The sequence below is a fragment of the Mya arenaria genome, chromosome 17 (genome assembly GCF_026914265.1).
Source record: "Mya arenaria isolate MELC-2E11 chromosome 17, ASM2691426v1".
NCBI classification, from domain to species: Eukaryota; Metazoa; Mollusca; class Bivalvia; order Myida; family Myidae; genus Mya; species Mya arenaria.
The window spans coordinates 16,342,305-16,366,523 of NC_069138.1; the positions used below are offsets into that span (position 1 = coordinate 16,342,305).

Below are 24,219 nucleotides of genomic sequence, written 5' to 3' on the forward strand. Positions count from 1 at the left end.
GACCCTCTTGTGCCATGTGTTCATTTTAAACTTCAATACTTTTTTGGGGATTTCCTGGCTGGCATGACTAAATCATCTTACGTTTTGGGATGAGAATCTACAGTTTCTTTGCTATATATTACCTCTATCTCAGCTTCACTCAACATCTTACTTAATTAATGTCACAACATTTAATTAAATGAACACCAGCATTAAAAAAAAATGAAGTAGTTAGTGGCATGGACATAGTGAAATAAAAAATGCACTATAACAACTATTTATTGAATAAAAGGTCTAAATCCTGAATAGAATATAGCCTTCTACAATCAAATGAGATGCATGAAGCTATTATATAGTATTATATGCATATTCTGAGGGTGACCTAGGTTATAAAAATGTAGATGCACCATTAATATTCAGAAAATGAAACACTATGATCAATTGTTTTGATAATCTTGATGACCTTTAACAGGCCAAAGGTACATAGATCTTAAAGTTGGATCATCTTGCTTGAGTATTTTGTTCAAAGAAGATAGAAAACTATTATGGAAGCAATTGTGTAAATGTGGGCTCTGTTGTACAAACACATTTAACTTGGCCATAACTAAAAAACACATTCAAGATACATGAAACATGGTACAGTTTAAACATTCAAGATACATGCAATGTGGTACAGTTTAAACACTCAAAATACATGCAATGTGGTACAGTTTAAACACTCAAGATACATGAAACATGGTACAGTTTAAACACTCAAGATACATGCAATGTGGTACAGTTTAAACACTCAAGATACATGAAACATGGTACAGTTTAAACACTCAAGATACATGCAATGTGGTACAGTGTAAACATTCAATATACATGAAACATGGTACAGTTTAAACATTCAAGATACATGGAATTTGGAACATGTTAAACATTCAAGATACATGAAACTCGGAACAGGTTAAACATTCAAGATACATGGAACAGGTTAAACATTCAAGATACATGAAACTTGGAACAGTTTAAACATTCAAGATACATGAAACATGGTACAGTTTAAACATTCAAGATGCATGGAATTTGGAACATGTTAAACATTCAAGATACATGAAACTCGGAACAGGTTAAACACTCAAGATACATGGAACAGGTTAAACATTCAAGATACATGAAACTTGGAACAGTTTAAACATTCAAGATACATGAAACTTGGAACAGTTTAAATATTCAAGATACATGCAACTTGGAACGGGTTAAACATTCAAGATACATGAAACTTGGAACATGTTAAACATTCAAGATACATGAAACTCGGAACAGGTTAAACATTCAAGATACATGGAACAGGTTAAACATTCAAGATACATGCAACTTGGAATGGGTTTAACATTCAAGATACATGCAACTTGGTACAGGTTAAACATTCAAGATACATGCAACTTGGTACAGGTTAAACATTCAAGATACATGAAACTTGGAACAGGTTAAAGATTCAAGATACATGCATCTTGGTACAGGTTAAAGATTCAAGATACATGCAACTTGGTACAGGTTAAAGATTCAAGATACATGCAACTTGGTACAGGTTAAAGATTCAAGATACATGCAACTTGGTACAGGTTAAACATTCAAGATACATGCAACTTGGTACAGGTTAAACATTCAAGATACATGCAACTTGGTACAGGTTAAACATTCAAGATACATGCAACTTGGAACAGGTTAAACATTTAAGATACATGCAACTTGTTACAACCTATCGCAAGCAACAATTCAAACAAAGCAGACATCTGTGATGCTATTGTTTATCTGCTTTTGATGCATGCTCTCTTATCTATCCTCAGTGATAATTAATGTTAAATACTTGTTCTGTGTTTGTGCTTTTGGGAACATTCTCTGATGTAATGTTAGTTATTTTATGCCCTCCTTTTATGAAGCAGGGGTATATTGCTTTTCACATGTTTGCTTCAGCCTAAGGGCCTCAAACTTGGTTTGGAGATAAGTTATGACCAGCAGATGAGCCCTATTGATTGTGAGGTCAGTAGGTAAAAGACCATGAACATGTGACCTTGGACACAAACAGCTTGTCTGATTGATAACTAGAGTATGCTTGGTCCTGTTGTCCTCAAATTTGGTAGGGAGGTTGGTCATGACCAGCAGATGACCTGCATTGAATTTGCGTTTAAAGGTCATGATGACATTGAACATAAAAAGCTTTGTCCAATTGAAAGCTACAATATGCTAGGTCCGACTTTCCTTAAACTTGTAGGGTTTTTGGTCATAACCTTTATTTACTCCACAGACATTTAATGTGCAATGAATAATTGGTTGCCTTTAGGGTGGTATAGATGTTTTTTCACACATTTCTGGTGCTATAATAATGGCTATCAGTTTGGCAAAGCCCAACTGGGGGTATTGTGTCTAGTGACTGTGACGGATCTTGTTTGTTTTGTTTGATCAAGGGAAATTGTAAAGGGAATATTATTTTTATAATTTTTGGGATATTATACCTGGATTGTTTCCTTTAGTTTGTTGGTGAATTTTGTACATATTTGGGCAATATGGAATTATTTGTCATGACAGCTTGAACCAAATATATTCAATATTTTATGTTTATTATATGTGTAATGTCTGATGTTGGACATGCAAAATTGTATCTGTTAAGCTTAATGTCAATCCAACTTAACATAGTTGTCACAGTGGTGGACAATTGACATGATGCTGAAACCTGATATAAATATTCAGCATTTTTTTATGTTAAACAAATCAGCTGTCATAATGTGATTTAAGTGTCATGTCAATTGTATGTTGAACAGGCTGTGGTGACTGCCAGGTCTTATCCTGATTGTAATCTGATCATATCAATGGTCAAACTTGCAAATATTCTGGCTTGGCTGGACAGTATTTTGAATGGGGAGATTTTGAAGTTACTTGGTACAAATGATGTTCACCATGACATGTTTGCAGGTCAAGGTATGCTTCGGGGTCAATGGTTAAAATTTTATATTTTTATATAGCTTGTCTGGACTGTGCTGTAAATTAGTCATGCAGTAGATGATTTTGAGATAACTAAGAACACATATATATCATGCTGAGATTGAATGTGTGTAGTGCAAGATACAGCAGGACTGAAGGTCAAGGTCAAAATTAGACTGTCAAAATGGTCATATTTCAGCTTGTCCTGACTGTAATTTGGTCATAAATTGAAAGATTCTAAAAACACTTGGTGCAAATATTCATAGTGGGAATATGTCTCAAAAGGAAGACCTTGGAATGTAGGTCATTGGTCAAGGTCATACTTTGAGTTCATTGGTTAAAATTATATGCACATATTGATATTTCATTTCCAAAGAGTTTATTTGAAAAATTGTTGGCTTATTTCCATATATACTAACATTTAATAGATGTTTAACTCAAATATACTTGGACACTAATAATTTACTCCCAATGTACACAGATGTTATTATGTTTCACTGATAACTTTAGAACTGTAGAATGTTAACACTTTTTTTCAGGCTTTAATTTGGTCATTATACATTTTTATATTGTATGAGTACTGTTTTGTATGATTTCACACGAAGTCTATTTTAATGCTTGACAGTATGTTGTGCTAGTCTAGATAACAACTTCACATTTATGTTTGTCTTGTTGAAATTGTAAATGTTTGCCCGTACAAAAAAGGGTCAACATTGTAAATTATTTGAGTTAAAATGCTGATGCATCAACGTATGTATTTTCAGAGCGGTAAGAAAAAGTCAGCCCAGCCATATCATCAGTATAACAGGAAGGAGCGCACGTCTGAACACACGTACCAGATGTCACGATGGACGCCGTATATTAAGGACATTATGGAGGTAAAACTAAGGAGGAGGTTAGAGAGTTTGAGAGATTTTTTTGTCTCAGACGTATGAGTATTTGTCATTTAAAATTTGTGAATGTTGAAACACACGCCTACCAGATGTTTTAACTGACTCCACATATTAAAGATATTATAATGGAGGAATACCGTATCTTAATGAGGTGTTGCGAGGTGTAGAATGTTTGTCAATATTGTAACAATCAATATTTATAGATTAGCAGTTGTAGAAATGGTCTCTGAATTTTAGGACATTTTGGAAGTATAATTAATATAACTTGTTTTGTTTTTAAGATGAGGTGTTTTATGTTGTATAAATAATGACCTGATGTTTATTTTAAGAATCCCAAACATAAAACTGTAACTAGGTTCACAATGCAGTCTGTACTAGTATGGATTTAAACTGGTGATCCAGTATTGTCAAAAGTTGACTGTTTGGCTCTGAATTATGTAATATTCAATTATGATTTCAGCAAATTTGAATATTGCAGACAAGTTCAAAATAATTTCTTTAACTAAACCCTATATAAGGACATTTTTAAATGGATTTTTTTATACTGAACCTGAAATAAGGTTAAAAAATGCTTGTTGTCTACAAATAAGAGTTAATTATATCCACTAGGCTAGCATTGTACATAGTTCTGATCAGCCCTATTTGTTTGTATTTCTTCTATTTTTAGAGGAATAAAAGTTGTGTTTTTGTCCTAAATTAAGTGTCTTTGATGTGAGTGGCGTCGCCAGCATAGTGATTTAACATAAAATTAGGTTAGATTTATAGATAATGTTCAAGATATTAAACTCAAACATGGTACACATGTGGCCAGAGACAATATGCAAATGCATTTGAAGGCCCATAACTGGTTTAAATATTTGTTGAGTTAAGCCCCTTTTTAACCGAAATGAAGGGTGCTCGTGTTTAAAACACAATATGAACCTAGATCACATTTTTACAGTATTTTCTTCCAATTAACATAAATCCAGTTTAAGAATTAATGAAAAGGGCCTCTTCTATAATCATTCATGGGTTTATGTTTGATTTTCAAACATTAAAAGTATATAATGGAGAGTTAAAGATAGGGGATGGAGAGGTCAAACATTATAGCTGAATATTAAACAACTTTTGGACATAATGATTATGCACACATGTCAAAATGTCCAGACAATTATGCAGTGTTAAAAAAAGAGTCTTATACCTTGTCCAATTTTCATAAAGATTTTTTTTTCTCTAGGAAGCTGTAGATGAGAAGTTGAGCACACGTCAGTATCCGTTTCTGTCTGGTGGGGCAGCTCCAAGGACAGGCTACAGACCACCAATTAGGTGAGGTTACATACAACTATGTTCATTGTTGTACATAGTGTTTTTCTGTTTTATATTCAAGATATTGATAAAAATGGTTTGGGGATATGTTCACTACTTTTGATAGAAGATATTTGAATTAGAGTTGTAATGTTTCATTAGCAAATTTCTTGCTTAATTGTTGTTGATAATGAACCCTTTATATAAATAACTCTTTATGCCAAAATGAAATTCATTTTAAGAAAAAAAATACAAAAAGAAACCTATCAATCAGTCTATGAGACTTTGTATTCAGGAAGAACTGATGTATTCCTTGTGATTCATAATGTATTGATAGTCAAATGTGTTACTCAAGACAACTGACAAAGAAATCATTGTTTACTGTTGTACTAAAATAAAAACATGGAAATGTTTGTTAAAAATATAGTTAATCATCATATTTGGAATGTACATGTAAATTCAGGTCAGTTTGTACACTGTTGGTATATATTGTGGTGTTTTATTGCCCGATGTTTTTCAGCGCCAAGTCAACGGGTTCCGCAAGGTTTATACGCTAGTTAATTTTCTGTTGCCTATGGCATATTCGAACCTTTATGTTTGAAGAAGTCATATTTATTTGACCTGTTAAAGAAAGTTGCAGTTATCTTTATATTTTAACATCAGAAACATATTTTATTGAAAAGAAATGGTAATTAAGTGGGTTTCATATACTTTCTGAGATGCATTTTATTTTTGCAAAACTAATCAGGTCAGAATATTATGGGATTTTGTTCAGGTCAAATAAATTTGACTTTAAATTGAATGCAAACTGTTTATCCCAATTCCTGCAAACATAAATGTTAATGTTTTCCATATTGAGGTTGGCTTACTAGACTGTACATTCTACATGAAGTTGTATAAGTACAGTCTTAAGGCAGCCATCAAGTAACTGAAGGTAGAACCAAGGATTTTCGTTGTTTAAAGTTAAGAAATATTGAATTACATGCTGATGTAGTTTACCCAAGATAATATAAAGTATACCAGACATCATGCCATAATAATGCCTTGGTTTTACACTTCATAAATTGCAAAAAGATACAAATACAATCTTAAGGTATTGCATCGTTCTCTTGAATCTAGGCTAAATGGCAATTATTCGTCATTTTTCGTAGTCAATTGCTTGACCAGTTTTCTTCTTGGATCAATGTGTATGTACAGCCTGAAATAAAGCTGTAAAAGTACATCTCATACTTCCCAGTATTCTCTGACAGATAACACAATTTTAGTCCTTTGTAGAAAATAATATTTAAAGCATGATTTTATTTGATCCAATGAAGACTCTGTTGTCTTGATGCCTGTGCTGGTATTGAATTATGACCCATTAGTTATGTATGGATTTGTGACGTACCTTGTTCTTCTGATAAGTAGAAGTAGCAGGGGGAGTTACATTTGTTCAAAAATGTGTACTTTAAGATTGTCTTCTTGTTATTAAAAATTTGCTCTGCATTTAGCCCTGATTGATAATAACCAGGCTTTCGATATGCAACTTCCAAAATGCGAAAATCCTGACTGTCCAAGAACCACTCCTCAATTGGTAGACCTCAGTACATTTAAAGTGCATACATTGTCATTGTAGACAAGAACATTTTTAAGTATAATTACAGTACATTAATATACATAGACACATAATTATTGATATGCATTGAAAGAAGAAGTAGCGGTAATGTGATGGGTCATGATTGAATTTATCATTGTTTGTCATACGTTATTTCATGCAACACGAGTTTCTGAGTTCTCCTTTGAATATGTGCAGTCTACTAACAGTAATGCTTATTTCATTGGCTGAAGCTCTCAATGGTGCATTTTGCCGTTTGATAACATGCAGATTATAGTTGTATTTTGTGTTCTTTGGTGTATTTGGGTATACCCAAGTATCTCAAATCCAAGTAAATTTTTAAACTAATTGAAAGATTGAAAGGAAAGGTAAGGCTACTCTTAAAGTCATACCAAATTGATTCTATACTTGGGGATGTAAGTTTTGCATGGGTTTTCAATATTAATACTAAAAGCACTAAGGTATATCCAAACATGAAATATTATTTACTTTATGGATGTGCAAGAAAATCTTTTGAACCAGAAAGGTTATAAGCAATGAGCATACGTTACGGATGATTAAGTAGGTGAGCTATCAAGTTGTCTATTATCCCCTCCTTGAGATAAAAATGTAGTCATTTCAATAGATTCATACATAGATGTATTGTCTATTGATCATGGATTCCCACAGCAGATGCTGCTTTTTGCAAACATGTTGAACAGGATAGTAACATAAAACAACAACTGAGTAGGATATTGACAGTTCCAAGCGGATGTAAGCTGTACAAACATCAAAGACCTTAATTGTCCACGGACACAACATGTCTATGACGGACACAACATATCTATGACGGACATAACATGTCCATGACGGACATAACATGTCTATGACGGACACAACATGTCTATGACGGACACAACATGTCTATGACGGACACAACATGTCTATGACGGACACAACATGTCTATGACGGACATTACATGTCTATGACGGACACATGTCTATGACGGACACAACATGTCTATGACGGACATAACATATCTATGACAGACACAACATTGTCCATGTTGTGTCTATGACGAACATAACATGTCTATGACGGACATAACATGTCTATGACAGACACAACATGTCTATGACGGACACAACATATCTATGACGGACATAACATGTCTATGACAGACACAACATGTCTATGACGGACATAACATGGGACACAACATGTCTATGATGGACACAACATATCTACGACAGACATAACATGTCTATGACGGACACAACATGTCTATGACGGACACAACATGTCTATGACGGACATTACATGTCTATGACGGACACATGTCTATGACGGACACAACATGTCTATGACGGACATAACATATCTATGACAGACACAACATTGTCCATGTTGTGTCTATGACGAACATAACATGTCTATGACAGACACAACATGTCTATGACGGACATAACATGTCTATGACAGACACAACATGTCTATGACGGACACAACATATCTATGACGGACATAACATGTCTATGACAGACACAACATGTCTATGACGGACATAACATGGGACACAACATGTCTATGATGGACACAACATATCTACGACAGACATAACATGTCTATGACGGACACAACATGTCTATGACGGACACAACATGTCTATGACGGACACAACATGTCTATGACGGACACAACATGTCTATGACGGACACAACATGTCTATGACGGACACAACATGTCTATGACGGACACAACATGTCTATGACGGACACAACATGTCTATGACGGACACAACATGTCTATGACGGACACAACATGTCTATGACGGACACAACATGTCTATGACGGACACAACATGTCTATGACGGACACAACATGTCTATGACGGACACAACATGTCTATGACGGACACAACATGTCTATGACGGACACAACATGTCTATGACGGACACAACATGTCTATGACGGACACAACATGTCTATGACGGACACAACATGTCTATGACGGACATTACATGTCTATGACGGACACAACATGTCTATGACGGACACAACATGTCTATGACGGACATTACATGTCTATGACAGACACAACATGTCTATGACGGACACAACATATCTATGACAGACATAACATATCTATGATGGACACAACATATCTATAACGGACACAACATATTTACGATGGACACAACATATCTTTGACGGACACAACATATCTGATGCATCCATGTTGACCATTTCACCCTGCCCCAAGCAGTTTGTACATATTGAGCAAAAACATGTTATAAATTGTGATCTTAACAATGCAATGGATTTTTCTGTAATTCATTTTTTTCAACTCTGATCCTTATTTGAATTTTTTACCTTTCACACATGTTCTAGAAAAAATCAGTAAAACTATTATGTCTTGCTTCCAAATTATACAAAATAAGGAAGTGGTCATTGTTCTGAAATAACAGTCTCACTCTAAGTGGCATTATTTGTTGTTACCATATTGAATTAGAACAAACTGTGCAGGACAGACCGTGAAGAACAAACCGTGCGGAACAAACCGTGCAGAACTTTTGTCCTTTAATATATTTTCAGACTCAGGTTCCATGTTCGTTTCCTACCTACCTGGCAGGAATAATACTGTTTATGAGTGCATTAGAGAAAAACATCTTACTCTCTTTACAACAAATGTTTATATAATTGCATGAAAAATGTAAAAAACCCATTAACATTTGTAGGCCCATCCAAATAGAAATGAAATTTCTCCCTATATATGATATATTATAAATTGACTTGTATCATTACTATTTGAATGATTAAACTCTAGGAAATCATATTTTGTTTCTTATATTGATTTATATTTGGGGCAATGTTGTTTTTTTCAATTTGAAGGCTGAAAACCTGCTCGGCCAATGATGCTAAGCTTAAATCAGTTTGTTATTGCCTTTTTGTAAAATAAACCATGTCATAGTTTAAAACCATTCCTATGTATCATTATAAATTTTCAAAAGTTTTCTTTGCAATTGTATATTTTCCAAGCTTTTCAAAGGTATTCACAGTATACGTTCCTTGCAACTACCTCATAAACTACATGTTTATTTGTCACATAATTTATTAAAGCTCACTTAGGTTTTTGATAATCCTATGAATTAAATATCATTGAAAATCATTATTCATAATTTAAGTATTGACATAGGAAGTTTATTATAATCATATTCTATTTATAATCTACATTTGATTAACTTACATTACCAGTTAATAGATGTTTCTAATTGCAAAGTGTTAGATTCTTTAAAACAAATCCATATTCTGTTTAGACATCACTTGTTTCATGTGGATGAAGTTTGGCATTATTTTATTAAATAGGTTAGTGCGCTGACTTGTTTTACATAATTTCAATCAATCTGTATCAACACTGATCTATTTTAATTCTAATAAAGTTTCAAGATTATTTAAAGCCAATATGATTTTGTGCCCATTTCAGTGCAAGATATGGCCACTGGCACAAGGACAAGGGTCAGGCTAACTACAAGAGTGGACCAAGGCTGATTATCTTCATCATCGGTGGTACCTGCTACTCCGAGCTCAGATGTGCTTATGAAGTCACACAGGCAGTGAAGAATTGGGAGGTTCTGATTGGTAAGTTAAGATTTGTGTCAATATGAATTGATCTTGCTATAATGTACTTAAGTTATGAGTTCACACAGGCAGTGAGGAATTGGGAGGTACTGATTGGTTAGTTAAGATTTGTGTCAATATGAATTGCTCTAGCTATAATGTACTTATGAGGTCACACAGGCAGTGAAGAATTGGGAGGTTCTGATTGGTTAGTAAAGATTTGTGTCAATAAGCGATGATCTTGCTATAATGCACTTATGAGGTCACGCAGGCAGTGAAGGATTGGGAGGTTCTCATTGGTTGTATTGATTTGTGTAAAAATGCTGTGAACTTACTATGATGAGTTTACATGCAGTGAAATTTGTGGGATTAAGAAGTGAATAATCTGGGAAATTTCTTTGGTATATTTTTCTTGGAAAAGCAGCATTGCATTGAATATAGTTTTTAATTGGTCAGTATTCTAATCAAAGAAAAACAAATAATCAGGTGTTCTAAATCAATTTAAAAATAATAGTGTCTTTGTTAAACTTAATTATTTTGAATAAAAATACTGAATTGGTTCAAAGTCGTAGTATATTCCAAGATTGTATTGAAGTATATTTATTTTACTAAATTAACATAACTTTTGAATGTTTTTATTAGAACGTTAAAAAATACCCAAGGTAAATATTTCTATTTTCCAGGGTCCACCCATATATTATCTCCGGAGGGCTTCTTGGGTGACTTACGAGAGCTGAGCAGTTAAACTCTTCATGAGTGAAAGAGGATACCAACATAACACTGAACTATGCTACTACACAAGACATATGGTCATGTCATACTATGTGTTGTTATAATTATGTAGAAGTGTATTGCCGTAGAACCAAGTCTTTAACAGGCATATGTAAAAACACAGGAGCATTTTAAAGGGAGAAAAATGTGACAAGAAGACTCTTATTTATTCAGAATGTATGCAAGATTTTTGTAAATTTGTTGACTGTTTAAAGAAGGAAGTGTGTAAACCATTTTATATTGCAAGATTATATGGCCGTTGTTTACTCTTGTCATTTTAAACGTAGAAATAGTCAGAAGTTTGAATATTGTCTCATACATTGCTACATAACTTTTGTCTAATAAATGACATCTGACATAACTTAATTAATGCTGCTTGTCTCCTTTTCCAGCTTATGTTTGTCACTTCTTACCTATTGAGTTCTAGTTTGTCACTTCTTACCTATTGAGTTCTAGTTTGTCACTTCTTACCTATTGAGTTCTAGTTTGTCACTTCTTACCTATTGAGTTCTAGTTTGTCACTTCTTACCTATTGAGTTCTAGTTTGTCACTTCTTACCTATTGAGTTCTAGTTTGTCACTTCTTACCTATTGAGTTCTAGTTTGTCACTTCTTACCTATTGAGTTCTAGTTTGTCACTTCTTACCTATTGAGTTCTAGTTTGTCACTACTTCTGGAGAACTTGATAGCAGCTTGCATTTGTATATGTAGTTATTCCATTCTTACACTAGGGTGACAAGTTATAACACTATGGTGACGAGTTTTGGGTTACACACAAATTTGATCAATGTTTCTTTTTAAAGTCTTGTGAAAGTCCCAGGTTAGTTTTCTTATCAAACTTTCTTGAGTGCAAAGAAATATTTCAAAAGATTTGTTGAATTTCAGTGTCTGTTAATTGGATTTCTGTTGCATTGGCTTTAAAGGAAGTGTTTTTTATCAGGTGTTGATGTGTGTTCTTATAAAATTATCTTAATATCTTTCATTATGTATGACCAAAGTTTTTGCAAATGTCTAGAACTGTGTTATTATGGTTATTGAAAGGGACCAATTTGTTTATAAATCTTATTGAATGTATACAATATACTAGTAGGAAAGTTGTATAAGTAGTCATCAATTGTCACTAACATTTACTGTTGATATATCATAAGCATATGTACAAACATTTGTTGTTTTTTATTTTAATGTTTTTTTATGTAAAGTGTATTTTCCAATGATAATTATCACTGTTAGTCTTTTTGTTATTTATGTGTAGAAGTGTATGAAGTTGTTTTTGTAGAATTGTTATACATGTGCAGTAGGTCATATATTATTATAATGACTGGAGTTTGAAAGTTGATGTACTTACATATTGTATTTTGAAACTGTCTTTGTCAATGTATATCTTGTACAAGTCCTATTAAGCCTATTTATAGCAACTCTCATTATCGTGGCTGTTACAAAGCAGTGTTTTAGTGTGTGAATGATTATTTCAGTGATATTCTATGCATTTATTCATATTCATTTTTATGCCAGGGACATAAGAGCAATGTATAAAATATTTAGCCATCATCTCGAAGACCTGTTAAAACATATTCTGAATTAAGGAAGTTACATAGCAGTATGAGATATGACATTATATTCAAATCGATTCAAGATGCAATATAAAAAGAAGAAACCCTTTAAATTGAATGACACTTGCATATGCATAAACTGCCAATATGGAAATATTTGTCTCAGAAGCCAGAAAGCCAACTCCAGTATACAAGTCCATCATATGAGTGAGTGTAGAACAGATAAACAGATGTGCTTATTCAGGGGTGAGAAAGGGTCAGAGAAAATTAACTTAATGTGGAGGGTAGAGCTAGGCCTGGGGTTCTGGAAAGCCCCTTGCTGGGGGACCTGGGAAGCCCCTTGATGGGAGTCATAGGAAGCCCCTTGCTGGGGGTCACTTAGTGAAGCCCCTTGTAGCTCCTTGATTTTAGCATTTTAATCTGTTATACACTCATTGATATGTCTTTAGAAGTACATGAAGTCCTTCTATTAACAATGTTATTACTAGCTGTTTACAATATGTATCTGATATTTTGGTGTGGCTTTAATGTATGTACTTTACACATCACCGTCATAATACATGTGATCAGAAGTACATATGTAGTTGAAGAGTTATGCCCCAACAGCACCTAGATATCAGCTTATATCCATGTAGCTTACTTAAACTTAATTATATCTCTAAGTTAACCTTAAAACTATGTCCAGGTAGGAAAATAGAGACGATAAAGTGATCTTAACAATTGTTGCAACAATATTTTAGTTGATTAAACAATGATATCCTTAATGTATTCCTACTGATGTGTGTTTCTATGGATAGTTAGTGCTTATGTAAATCTGATTGTGAAATGTTAACCTTTCTCGTAGGGAGTGTGCAATATGTATAGTTTTTCACTGTCAAGTTTTTGACAAAGTTTACTAAATGTTACTCCAGACCAGTTGCAGGCTTGGCAACATACCCGTTAGTTATGCACTCGCTTTTAGGCACTTTCTCAAGTAATAACTGTACTTAAAAGTATAATTGTATATTTTGATTTAAAGGGAATCTCTCATAGATATGCAAATAATGTATCAACGTTTGGCGAAATGTTTCCCAGGCCCCAATGACAGTATTGCAAATAGTCTAAATTTCTATCAAATTACTGTTCCCAAATCTTGTCCTTGTTTTTTTCCATTCTGTTTCTAGTGCAATTTGGATTAAAAACTGGCCAATCTACATTCATTCATCAACCCTATCACAGGACAACACTGCAGGTTTTCCTGATAAATTTAAAACATGCTTCCAAGTAGTGCTGATGATGCCTACTGCAATATTGGTATATTTTGGCTTCGATCAGCTTAGGTCAGAAAAAAAGTGTTTTATTGTTGATATAATGGATACCACTTTTTGTGCAAATCTATGAGAGTCCTTTTTAGTCTAAAAAAGAAGCATGAATAAGTCCATAACATGACTTCTATTTAAAATGTATTTCTCATCTTATTATCCATATCTAAATCCCAATGATTTTATGTTGGCTATGTACGAGTTGTATACAGAGACCAATTTTTGTAACCATCCAGGTAGCTGTACAGTTTCATTCAAACTGGCCAACAACTGTTTTCTACTCATAGTCTATTAGTTCCATTTATCTTGAGTAGTGCTTAAAAGGAAGATGACTGATATTAAGAACATGGCATTAGAACAATTTAAGGTGTAGTCTTCTGGATGGTTTTTCCAATATAATAGTGTTTATATATTGGTCTTACACAATAATATTATTATGTTTAAACCAGATGTATCCCGACATGTTCTTACAACGTTTATTATGCTTGTTTATTCACCTTAATAAATTTTACAAAAAATCTGTACGTTGCTCGTGTAAGTACCTTATCCTTAGCCTATATTATCCATACTGCCATGACTTTGACGGTGATATGGTCTGGTGCTTCAAGTGGTAGAACTGTCTGCATCACATACAAGATCTCTCGGGGTTTACTCATAAAAACTGTCAACTGTTATCTTTAGTTTGCCAGCAAGTTTAAAACTGTAAAACAGTTTAACACCTGCAGTTTTTTTAAAATATACTTTGCAACAACTGCATACTAAGTATACATCAGCTCTCCAAGGATCAAACACCAAAGCTCGTAGGATTGTTCTGTGTCATGTGTCATAACTTGGACAATTTTTAAAACATTAGTTGTGTGCCTTGCTGTACATGAGCTTCTTATCTGGCAACAATAATTGAATGTTGAACATGTATGCCAGCCAAGAATGGTTTCTGAGTGACCAAGGTTGAAGTTTTTGAATCGGCAACACAAACTTTCTTCTTGTGTATGCTTTCTTTGCATGACGATTTGTTGAGTATGAAAGAGATCTAAGCAAAGACAAATAGTTCTTTTATAAAATAATAGAGCATTTCAAGTCAGTAAATAACAAATAATTAATAGTTCATTTCCAACACTCTCACAATCTCGCGGTGTAATACATACGTCTATTGTTGGCACTGTTATCTTGACCATTGCATACAAGCAATTGGTTGATATTAACATACATTGTAGATTGGCAGGTCAGCTTGTGTATTGAATGCTTTGTATGTGGCCCTTGTATAATGTTTGTACATTACATGTACTTCCAACACCTCAGTGGATGTAGCGCAGTGGTTAGAAATGCCGTTTTTTGGACAGGCAGGTCCCAATATCACAAAAAACACAAGAAAATCTCAACTCATTTCTCCATATTATTGCAAGATATTAGTCCAAACTATGAATATGTTTTAATCCTTTTAAAACCCCAATGTCATCTGCATGATGGTGAATATCAGTGGTCGAAATTCTAAAGAATAATATTTCTATATCATAGAATGTACTTGAGAAAAAACTAAAAACCAATAAATTGAGAATCTTTGTGATATGAAGGCCTAGTCTGTGGTTCAAGTATGCCACAAGGTGTTTTAGTTGTAAATTTCATGGAGTTCATCACATCACAATAGATTGTTTATAATGACGTTTCGTAATGAGTTATTTTTCATGTTTTGGGACAATACTTGTGTATAATAAAATTTAGTCAGATATCATTATGTTCAAATTAATGTAAATGATTCATTTTGTCCAGTAATAACAAATAAAATTAACAATGTACAGATACCGTATTTGTGCATTGGATACTGCTACACCAAAGTAATGTGTACATGTTAAATTTTACTTGTACAAAACTCATAATCAGCCAATAAAACTTGATCTACCTACAGTTTACTGTAATTGCCGGTTGCCGGTGGTCAAGATAACTCTGATGAACAATACATACAGACTTTATGACAAACCCTTTTAAATTTAATACTCCTCAAATCAACAAAAGTGTAAGAAAATATTTCAACTGAAAACGAATCAATCTGTCAGTCAGTGTCTTTAAACTTTGCCCGCTGAGCATATAAAGTTTCCCACCTTCGAACCTTGTAAAAACACATGAAATAATAACTATTCAAGAGACACCCTTCGTCAAAAGGATTATATTCATTGTCCAAATACTTTAGATAAGTTATTCTCTCCCTTGAAGAAGCTTCCCACGTTGTTTGGCCATTTAGCATCAAGTATGTATGGAACGCCAGAAGTCCAACCACAACAGGCCCACTTATTACAAGAACAGCGATGATAAGAAATAAGACAATGTTTGTATGAAACCATTCTGCCCAGGTTCTTTTGGTAATAAAACTTTCCCTGAAAGAAAAAAATATCAGAGTTTACATACATACATTCGCTTAAAGTTCATATATGATCAGTTAGTTAATTAAGCATTTTCAAAGTTACTTGAGTGAACCGTTATACAGTTATAGTGTTAATTTTGCATGATTTTTTTAAACTAACAAGGGGCATAACTTGACAGTGATAACAGTTAGAGTTATGGGCCTAGGTACACAGCTGCATATTGTTATCAGTAATTATGCACCAATTTTGGTAAATTTACTGAACTGGCTTAAATATCACACAAAACTTCAAATCTCAACCCCAGTCTCAACTCATTGTAACTCATTAAAGCATATATATATATAGTACATGTATGATTCAAATTATTGTATGTTTTAACTCCTTTTAAAAGCGCATTTCCTCATAGAATCAATGTGTTGATAATAACTTTTTGTCAATATTTTAAAGAAAACATATTCTAGAGCCAAAAATAATAAAAAAACAACATTGAGTTGTACTTGTACTTAATTTAAATCTTGATCAGAGTTTTAATCAACATAGTCTATGAGAGAATGAGCTCTTAAAAGGTGTAAAATTGTCAACAATTTTTTAGATTTTTTGATGCTATGTGGTGAAATGAATTGAGACTGAAAATGAGAGAAATGAGATTTGACATCAGTATTTTTGTAATATTGGGGCCATTTGTTACGTTATTGCTGAGGTTTTACACATTGCCGCCACCAAAAAATGACACCAAGGCCACATGTATGACATTAACTCCGATATTTTCCTCCCTACAACGGACAAGCTAAGAAAAGTGTATAAATGACTCACCAAACTATAACAACAGTCCATATAATAAGTATAGACATCACGAGTAGAAACCACCAGAAGTATTTATGGTTTCGTTCCCCAATACATGTCTCTAGCCACGGGCAGTGGTGATCATAGCGACGTACACATTGCTTACAATCTTCACAGTGCTTGCTTCTTAAAGGAGGCTGAAATGAATTTCAAAGTTTTACAACTTAAAATACAACATATATATTTACTAAAAATATAATGTAACTTCTAACATGTATATCTTATTTTTAAAATTTATTATCCATATTATTATTTGAGCTATAACTTAATTGTACCATGTTTGTTTTTGACTATACGTTAATTTTCATATTGCAACTGAAACAAGTAGGCGGAGCTTAACCATTGAGTAACTAGAGTGTGGATAAATTGCAACAGGTTTTGCTTACGGTTTATTGCTGGATAGTTGTTAAACATTGCCCTTGACAACATGGTACAAAACAGTTATGTCTACCACTACCCATGTGCTTGAAATATACCCACACTGAGCGCTGGTGTATAACTGCAATAACTCGCATTAAAGCTCTTTATATTCTACTATCTTAAGGAATTTTATGATATTCAGCATAGCCTATGGTATCCTTATCCTATGTAAAGTGTGTCATTTTATTGAGCCATTGGCAATCATGATACAGTTGGATGCATGGTGACCACACTGTGCACACATAATTTTGACATCATTGCTGACAACTTAAATTTAAAATAAATGACGGAAATTGTATTATCGATTTATAACATTATTTCAATTTCTACTTTAGTTCTTTAATTCAACTGGATATGCGCAATCTTTCAAGGCCACGAAAGAATGAGAGCTACATTAGTTTTGTTACCGGTATAACTTTTTACATAGTCTTTCTCTAAACAGAATGTACTCTTTCAAATGACATCTTAGTAAGATGAGGTAACCAGGCATCTGAGATTTCCATTTATGAGTGTCAGATATCTTCACTTCTACTTTCATACCTGGTCCATATAAAGAAAAAACCTTATATGGAAGTATCAGTCACAGATGCGGAAACATCTTTTACTTATATAACATTATTACATGTAAATATTTAAAAATAATCCCCATCTCTGAGTGATACAACATTTACCACTTAGTTTAAACATGCACTAAGTGCACTATTATAACCAATGTCTAAAATAGACTTAATCCATTGGTGCTAAGTTGTACCATTATTTCACAGTAGTCGCAGTATCTGTACTTGTATCTGTTGCGTTTGTCCAATGGCTGGTTGTCTCCCCTAGTGCTGTCTAACCTGGAAAAGTGGGTTTCTTCTTCTGACATTTCGCTCTCTATGTCCAAACAGTGGTCGTTTCCTGCTGACTGAAAATCATTTGATTGTTATCATTATAGAAAATATCTCATACTCGAATATGAAACATACGTAATGTTAAAAAAAAAAAAAAATTACATTCCTAATTTTTTTCTGGACTTTAAAGCCTTTAATGTATTTAACTTCGAAGGTATTATTTCTAAGAAGCATATCAATCAAACAAAAAAGCTAGAAATAACAGTTTATACAGTTACAAGTATGATTCTTTAATCAAAACAGGTGATTCAATTTTTTCTAAACCACTTACCTGTCTAAATTGAGAAATATCAACATAACCAGGATCAGTCATGCTTGCAATGTAATACAGCACTAAAGAGACAAACAGTGTGAACAGAAATATCGTGCCATACACTGGATATTGTAACTCAATCAAGGCACGGCGCAGTTCTGAAATTAACAGTTTAATTCAATCTCATTAATTTCAAAATAATATATTCATTTTACAATCAGAGCTACAGATGAGGGTTGTTATTGGTATAAATACAAGTTAAAATGTGCCAGTTGCGAATTAAAATCAAACATCTGTTCATATTGTACAATGGGGTGCAGGACGAAGTGAACCATTTCACAAGTGAACCAGTTCCTTAGTGTACCATTTCAGGACCAAGTGAACCACATATGTATTATATAGTGGCTATTGTGTGATGGCACACTGCCTGAAAGGTGATAATAACTAGTAATTATCGCCATTTGAATGCAAGACTTCACACATTTGCTACACTGTTAAAGATGTTTATTTAGCTGTTAGAAATTGACTTTTAAGCTTCATGACAATTAGTATAGTAGCTACTTTATGATAGTAACATAAATACAAGAGATGCATAAACATTATGATATTTATTACTTGATGCATTCAACATTATTGGCTATTACTAAGGTGTTTAAAAATTCAGTATTTTGTTATTATTATATCATAGGCTCAGATTATCTTTAAAATGCTAGCGAAATGCAGATGGATCCAGCCGAAATGTCATGAAACACCCACACTTATTTGTTTTTGGTACATGACTGAGGTGTAAATAACAAACATAGAGAATTTTTTAACATATATGGAATAAAATTCAACAAAGTAGGATGTATTGATAATATATTCATTGTAAGGATTAAATAAAAAGGTATTTTGTTTTTCATTTTTCTTTTCCTTTTTTCAAAACATTGTTATATCAAAATACATAATTCTAATAAATAAATACTTTAATATGATTAACAATTTATCCATATCATCTATTAAATCATTTATACTCAGGAAAATAAACTCTGAAACATAATATTTCATTAAGAGAATATTCCCTATATAACATATAGATGGTTCACTTCATCTTACCAAGTGGTTCACTTAGTCCTGGTTCACTTAGGAAGTGGTTCACTTCGTCCTACATTCGTACAATGTATGGATACCTATTGTTATATGGGCGTATCGTTACTATGATCAACTAATGTTTGTATCAGGAACAACCATTTGGACCAATCACAAACTGGTGTTGATCACTCCGACACAGTGTTTTCCATGATAAGTTTTGTGTTTGATAATGCTAACGGACATTCAGCGCTGTTCAGTATTTTTAATCAAACTCTGCAATAATCGCATTACACTTTATCGAATGAAACCAAAGTGTACATGTGAATTACAATATAATTATCATGCTCAACAAACATACAGATATTATTATATAATATATTTACATTATTGAACCTAGTGGTTAGTTGACAGAAAACAATTCATTCACTGTCACATTAAGATTGCATAGTTTTATAATTAAATAACCTGTGTCTTTCCAAAGCAGTCCGGACAAGATGCCGAGACAAAGGCCAGTGTGTACTAGTCTAACGACCAACTTGACACCGCAACCTGTCGTCCAAAACTTGTACCCATTTCTCATGAAATCCATACTGTAATAAGTGTACATTATTTTATATTAAATATAGTTTAATGAGCGCTTTTTAGATCTTGATAAAAAATATTCTGACATTTTTGCTATTATTTGGAATATGTCTAAAACTAATAAAAAAATATATGACATTAACTTTTCGTTTTCTTTCAAGAAGTTATATTGATACGAAGTTATTTCATCAATAGTTTCCAAATAAGATCAAATTCATGATTTAACTTTGTTTACGTTATTTTGCTCTGTATCACTAGAGGTTTGTAGTTTTTTCGGTTACACACCACTAACTAGGATTTACAAGCAAGAAACATCCTAACATTGATTTTAAATTGCCAGTTCTCCTACAGGATGGGATGTTTCATTACCTCTATTATTATCGTCCTGCTAGTTTGAACAACACAATTTGATTTAATAGTCTTATATTTCATGGATTCATTCGATTCTTGAATTAATTTTCAAAGCTGTTTCGTAACGTACGTGCTCGTCACTTTACACAAGCCCTAGGACCAACAACCGAATGATAACACTACTCCCAGACCACACTTTACACAAGACCTAGGTCCAACAACCGAATGATAACACTACTCCCAGACCACACTTTACATAAGACATAGGACCAACAACCGAATGATAACACTACTCCCAGACCACACTTTACACAAGACCTAGGTCCAACAACCGAATGATAACACTACTCCCAGACCACACTTTACACAAGACCTAGGTCCAACAACCGAATGATAACACTACTCCCAGACCACACTTTACACAAGACCTAGGTCCAACAACCGAATGATAACACTACTCCCAGACCACACTTTACACAAGACCTAGGTCCGACCAACAACCGAATGATAACACTACTCCCAGACCACACTTTACACAAGACCTAGGACCAACAACCGAATGATAACACTACTCCCAGACCACACTTTACACAAGACCTAGGTCCGACCAACAACCGAATGATAACACTACTCCCAGACCACACTTTACACAAGACCTAGGACCAACAACCGAATGATAACACTACTCCCAGACCACACTTTACACAAGACCTAGGTCCAACAACCGAATGATAATACTACTCCCAGACCACACTTTACACAAGACCTAGGACCAACAACCGAATGATAACACTACTCCCAGACCACACTTTACACAAGACCTAGGACCAACAACCGAATGATAACACTACCCCCAGACCACATTTTACACAAGACCTAGGTCCGACCAACAACCGAATGATAACACTAAACCCAGACCACACTTTACACAAGACCTAGGACCAACAACCGAATGATAACACTACTCCCATACCACACTTTACACAAGACCTAGGTCCAACAACCGAATGATAACACTACTCCCAGACCACACTTTACACAAGACCTAGGTCCAACAACCGAATGATAATACTACTCCCAGACCACACTTTACACAAGACCTAGGTCCAACAACCGAATGATAACAATACTCCCAGACCACACTTTACACAAGACCTAGGTCCAACAACCGAATGATAACACTACTCCCAGACCACACTTTACACAAGACCTAGGACCAACAACCGAATGATAACACTACTCCCAGACCACACTTTACACAAGACCTATGTCCAACAACCGAATGATAATACAACTCCCAGACCACACTTTACACAAGACCTAGGTCCGACCAACAACCGAATGATAACACTACTCCCAGACCACACTTTACACAAGACCTAGGTCCGACAAACAACCGAATGATAACACTACTCCCAGACCACACTTTACACAAGACCTAGGTCCGACCAACAACCGAATGATAACACTACTCCCAGACCACACTTTACACAAGACCTAGGTCCGACCAACAACCGAATGATAACACTACTCCCAGACCACACTTTACACAAGACCTAGGTCCAACAACCGAATGATAACACTACTCCCAGACCACACTTTACACAAGACCTAGGTCCAACAACCGAATGATAACACTACTCCCAGACCACACTTTACACAAGACCTAGGTCCAACAACCGAATGATAACACTACTCCCAGACCACACTTTACACAAGACCTAGGTCCAACAACCGAATGATAACACTACTCCCAGACCACACTTTACACAAGACCTAGGTCCAACAACCGAATGATAATACTACTCCCAGACCACACTTTACACAAGACCTAGGACCAACAACCGAATGATAATACTACTCCCAGACCACACTTTACACAAGACCTAGGACCAACAACCGAATGATAACACTACTCCCAGACCACACTTTACACAAGACCTAGGTCCAACAACCGAATGATAATACTACTCCCAGACCACACTTTACACATGACCTAGGTCCAACAACCGAGTGATAACACTACTCCCAGATCACACTTTACACAAGACTTAGGTCACACAAGACCTAGGTCCAACAACCGAATGATAACACTACTCCCAGACCACACTTTACACAAGACCTAGGTTCGACCAACAACCGAATGATAACACTACTCCCAGACCACACTTTACACAAGACCTAGGTTCGACCAACAACCGAATGATAACACTACTCCCAGACCACACTTTACACAAGACCTAGGTCCGACCAACAACCGAATGATAACACTACTCCCAGACCACACTTTACACAAGACCTAGGTTCGACCAACAACCGAATGATAACACTTCTCCCAGACCACACTTTACACAAGACCTAGGTCCGACCAACAACCGAATGATAACACTACTCCCAGACCACACTTATAATAATGGCAATGTCTTTTAAAGTATAAATGTATATGATTCCTGATGTATTTCCCTCGTATTGAATATAAACCTTATAAAACATGATAGTACATTAACACTTACTGCAAAGCTTTCGTCCGATTGTGTTCATGAATGATTCATTGCTTGCCCATTTCTAAGTTTAAGAAAATAAATTCAATAACGGCTGTTACATTTCGTACAGGTGATCACACAAAACGTTAGACAAAATAAGACCAGTCATGGACGTGTGCATGCAAATGGCTTTCGCCTGAGCACATTGTGAATAGGCTTTTTCGTTTTAAATTTCCCGAGTATCATCTGTACTTATTTCTGTTAAAGGAAATATAAAATGTTATCATTTTGCTGTATTGAAGTTGTTCAGAGATTTATGTTAGAGTACAAGGATGCCTTTTTCTAGAAAGTCACGAGTGAACTGACGCCAATAAAGTACGTCTACTTCGGAACGGTATAAGCAAAATAATATTACGTATCCGAAAAAGACACATTTTCATTTTCATTATTGTAAGTTTAGCCTCAACAATACTCAAAACAAAGATAAATTTTAAAGTTTCTAATTTCTAAACACCTGTCATACTCAAGTAATTACTCTTTGCATTTATCTAAAATAAAAACGTTATGCATCATGTTTTTCTTGTAAAATTCCTATAATTCTAATGACGAATTATTTATGAATAGACGAATTAATCATTAACCAATAACTCATGTAGAAATCACTTAATCGGTCATATTGGTATGTTTTGAGAATAATAATGATACATGTACTTCTTAAACATTTCTCTAACATAACTGAAATAAAGAAAAGTCTTACTACTTTTAAACACTCTTCTAAAATTTGCCATCACATACATATCAAACTAATGGCATTTTATGATTAAATAATTGTTTTTCTTAATCTTTAACATCTAAACAAATGAAATGTTGCAGGAAATGGCAGCAATAACATAGTTTACATTGTTGTTTTTCTTTCAGGAACTTGAGCAACAAAAAAACACTTGATGATTGCTACATTGCACGAGAAAAGGGATGGGCGCGTAAAGTGCTTTCAAATGTTGATTACAAGATTAGACGAGGTGGTATGTTGTTGTAA

At 34.2% G+C, this 24,219-nt stretch overlaps 2 protein-coding genes across 10 annotated transcripts in view; one reads left to right on the top strand and one right to left on the bottom strand.

The window, feature by feature from the left end:
- The window catches only part of LOC128222937 (syntaxin-binding protein 1-like), a 34,273-nt gene extending 19,820 nt beyond the window's left edge, over positions 1-14,453 (top strand). For 2 of the 4 annotated variants that reach the window (XM_052932125.1, XM_052932127.1), the window contains 5 exons: positions 3,708-3,821; positions 5,053-5,141; positions 5,641-5,664; positions 10,179-10,333; positions 10,996-14,453. In XM_052932125.1, coding sequence (XP_052788085.1) covers positions 3,708-3,821; positions 5,053-5,141; positions 5,641-5,664; positions 10,179-10,333; positions 10,996-11,057 — 444 coding nt within the window. In that variant the 3' untranslated portion in view covers positions 11,058-14,453. The remainder of the gene's footprint in view (positions 1-3,707; positions 3,822-5,052; positions 5,142-5,640; positions 5,665-10,178; positions 10,334-10,995) is intronic. The other 2 variants (XM_052932126.1, XM_052932128.1) reach the window with 1 other exon arrangement.
- Positions 14,454-14,972: 519 nt separating this feature from the next.
- Positions 14,973-23,232, bottom strand: LOC128222865 (palmitoyltransferase ZDHHC12-B-like). Of its 6 annotated transcripts, none has more exons than XM_052932023.1 (6): positions 23,214-23,232; positions 20,233-20,357; positions 18,715-18,854; positions 18,305-18,457; positions 17,104-17,270; positions 14,973-16,302 (listed from the first exon to the last, which is right to left on the bottom strand). In XM_052932023.1, the coding sequence occupies exons 2-6, from the start codon at positions 20,354-20,356 to the stop codon at positions 15,981-15,983; spliced, it is 906 nt and encodes a 301-aa protein (XP_052787983.1). In that variant the 5' UTR covers position 20,357; positions 23,214-23,232; the 3' UTR covers positions 14,973-15,980. The 6 variants fall into 6 exon arrangements, with proteins under 6 accessions (XP_052787983.1, XP_052787984.1, XP_052787982.1 ...); XM_052932024.1 differs by lacking the exon at positions 23,214-23,232 and adding an exon at positions 20,719-20,737; XM_052932022.1 differs by lacking the exon at positions 23,214-23,232 and adding an exon at positions 20,585-20,618.
- Between the last annotated feature and the right edge of the window lie 987 nt (positions 23,233-24,219).

Bases quoted from the DNA above. Each gene is read 5' to 3' on its own strand.
- LOC128222865 (XM_052932020.1), bottom strand. From the start codon at position 20,374: ATGTACACTTATTACAGTATGGATTTCATGAGAAATGGGTACAAGTTT. The intron at 18,458-18,714 runs GTAAGTGGTTTA...AATGATTTTCAG, and splicing joins ATATTTCTCAATTTAGACAG to TCAGCAGGAAACGACCACTG. The intron at 17,271-18,304 runs GTACAACTTAGC...AATTCATTTCAG, and splicing joins GCGACTACTGTGAAATAATG to CCTCCTTTAAGAAGCAAGCA.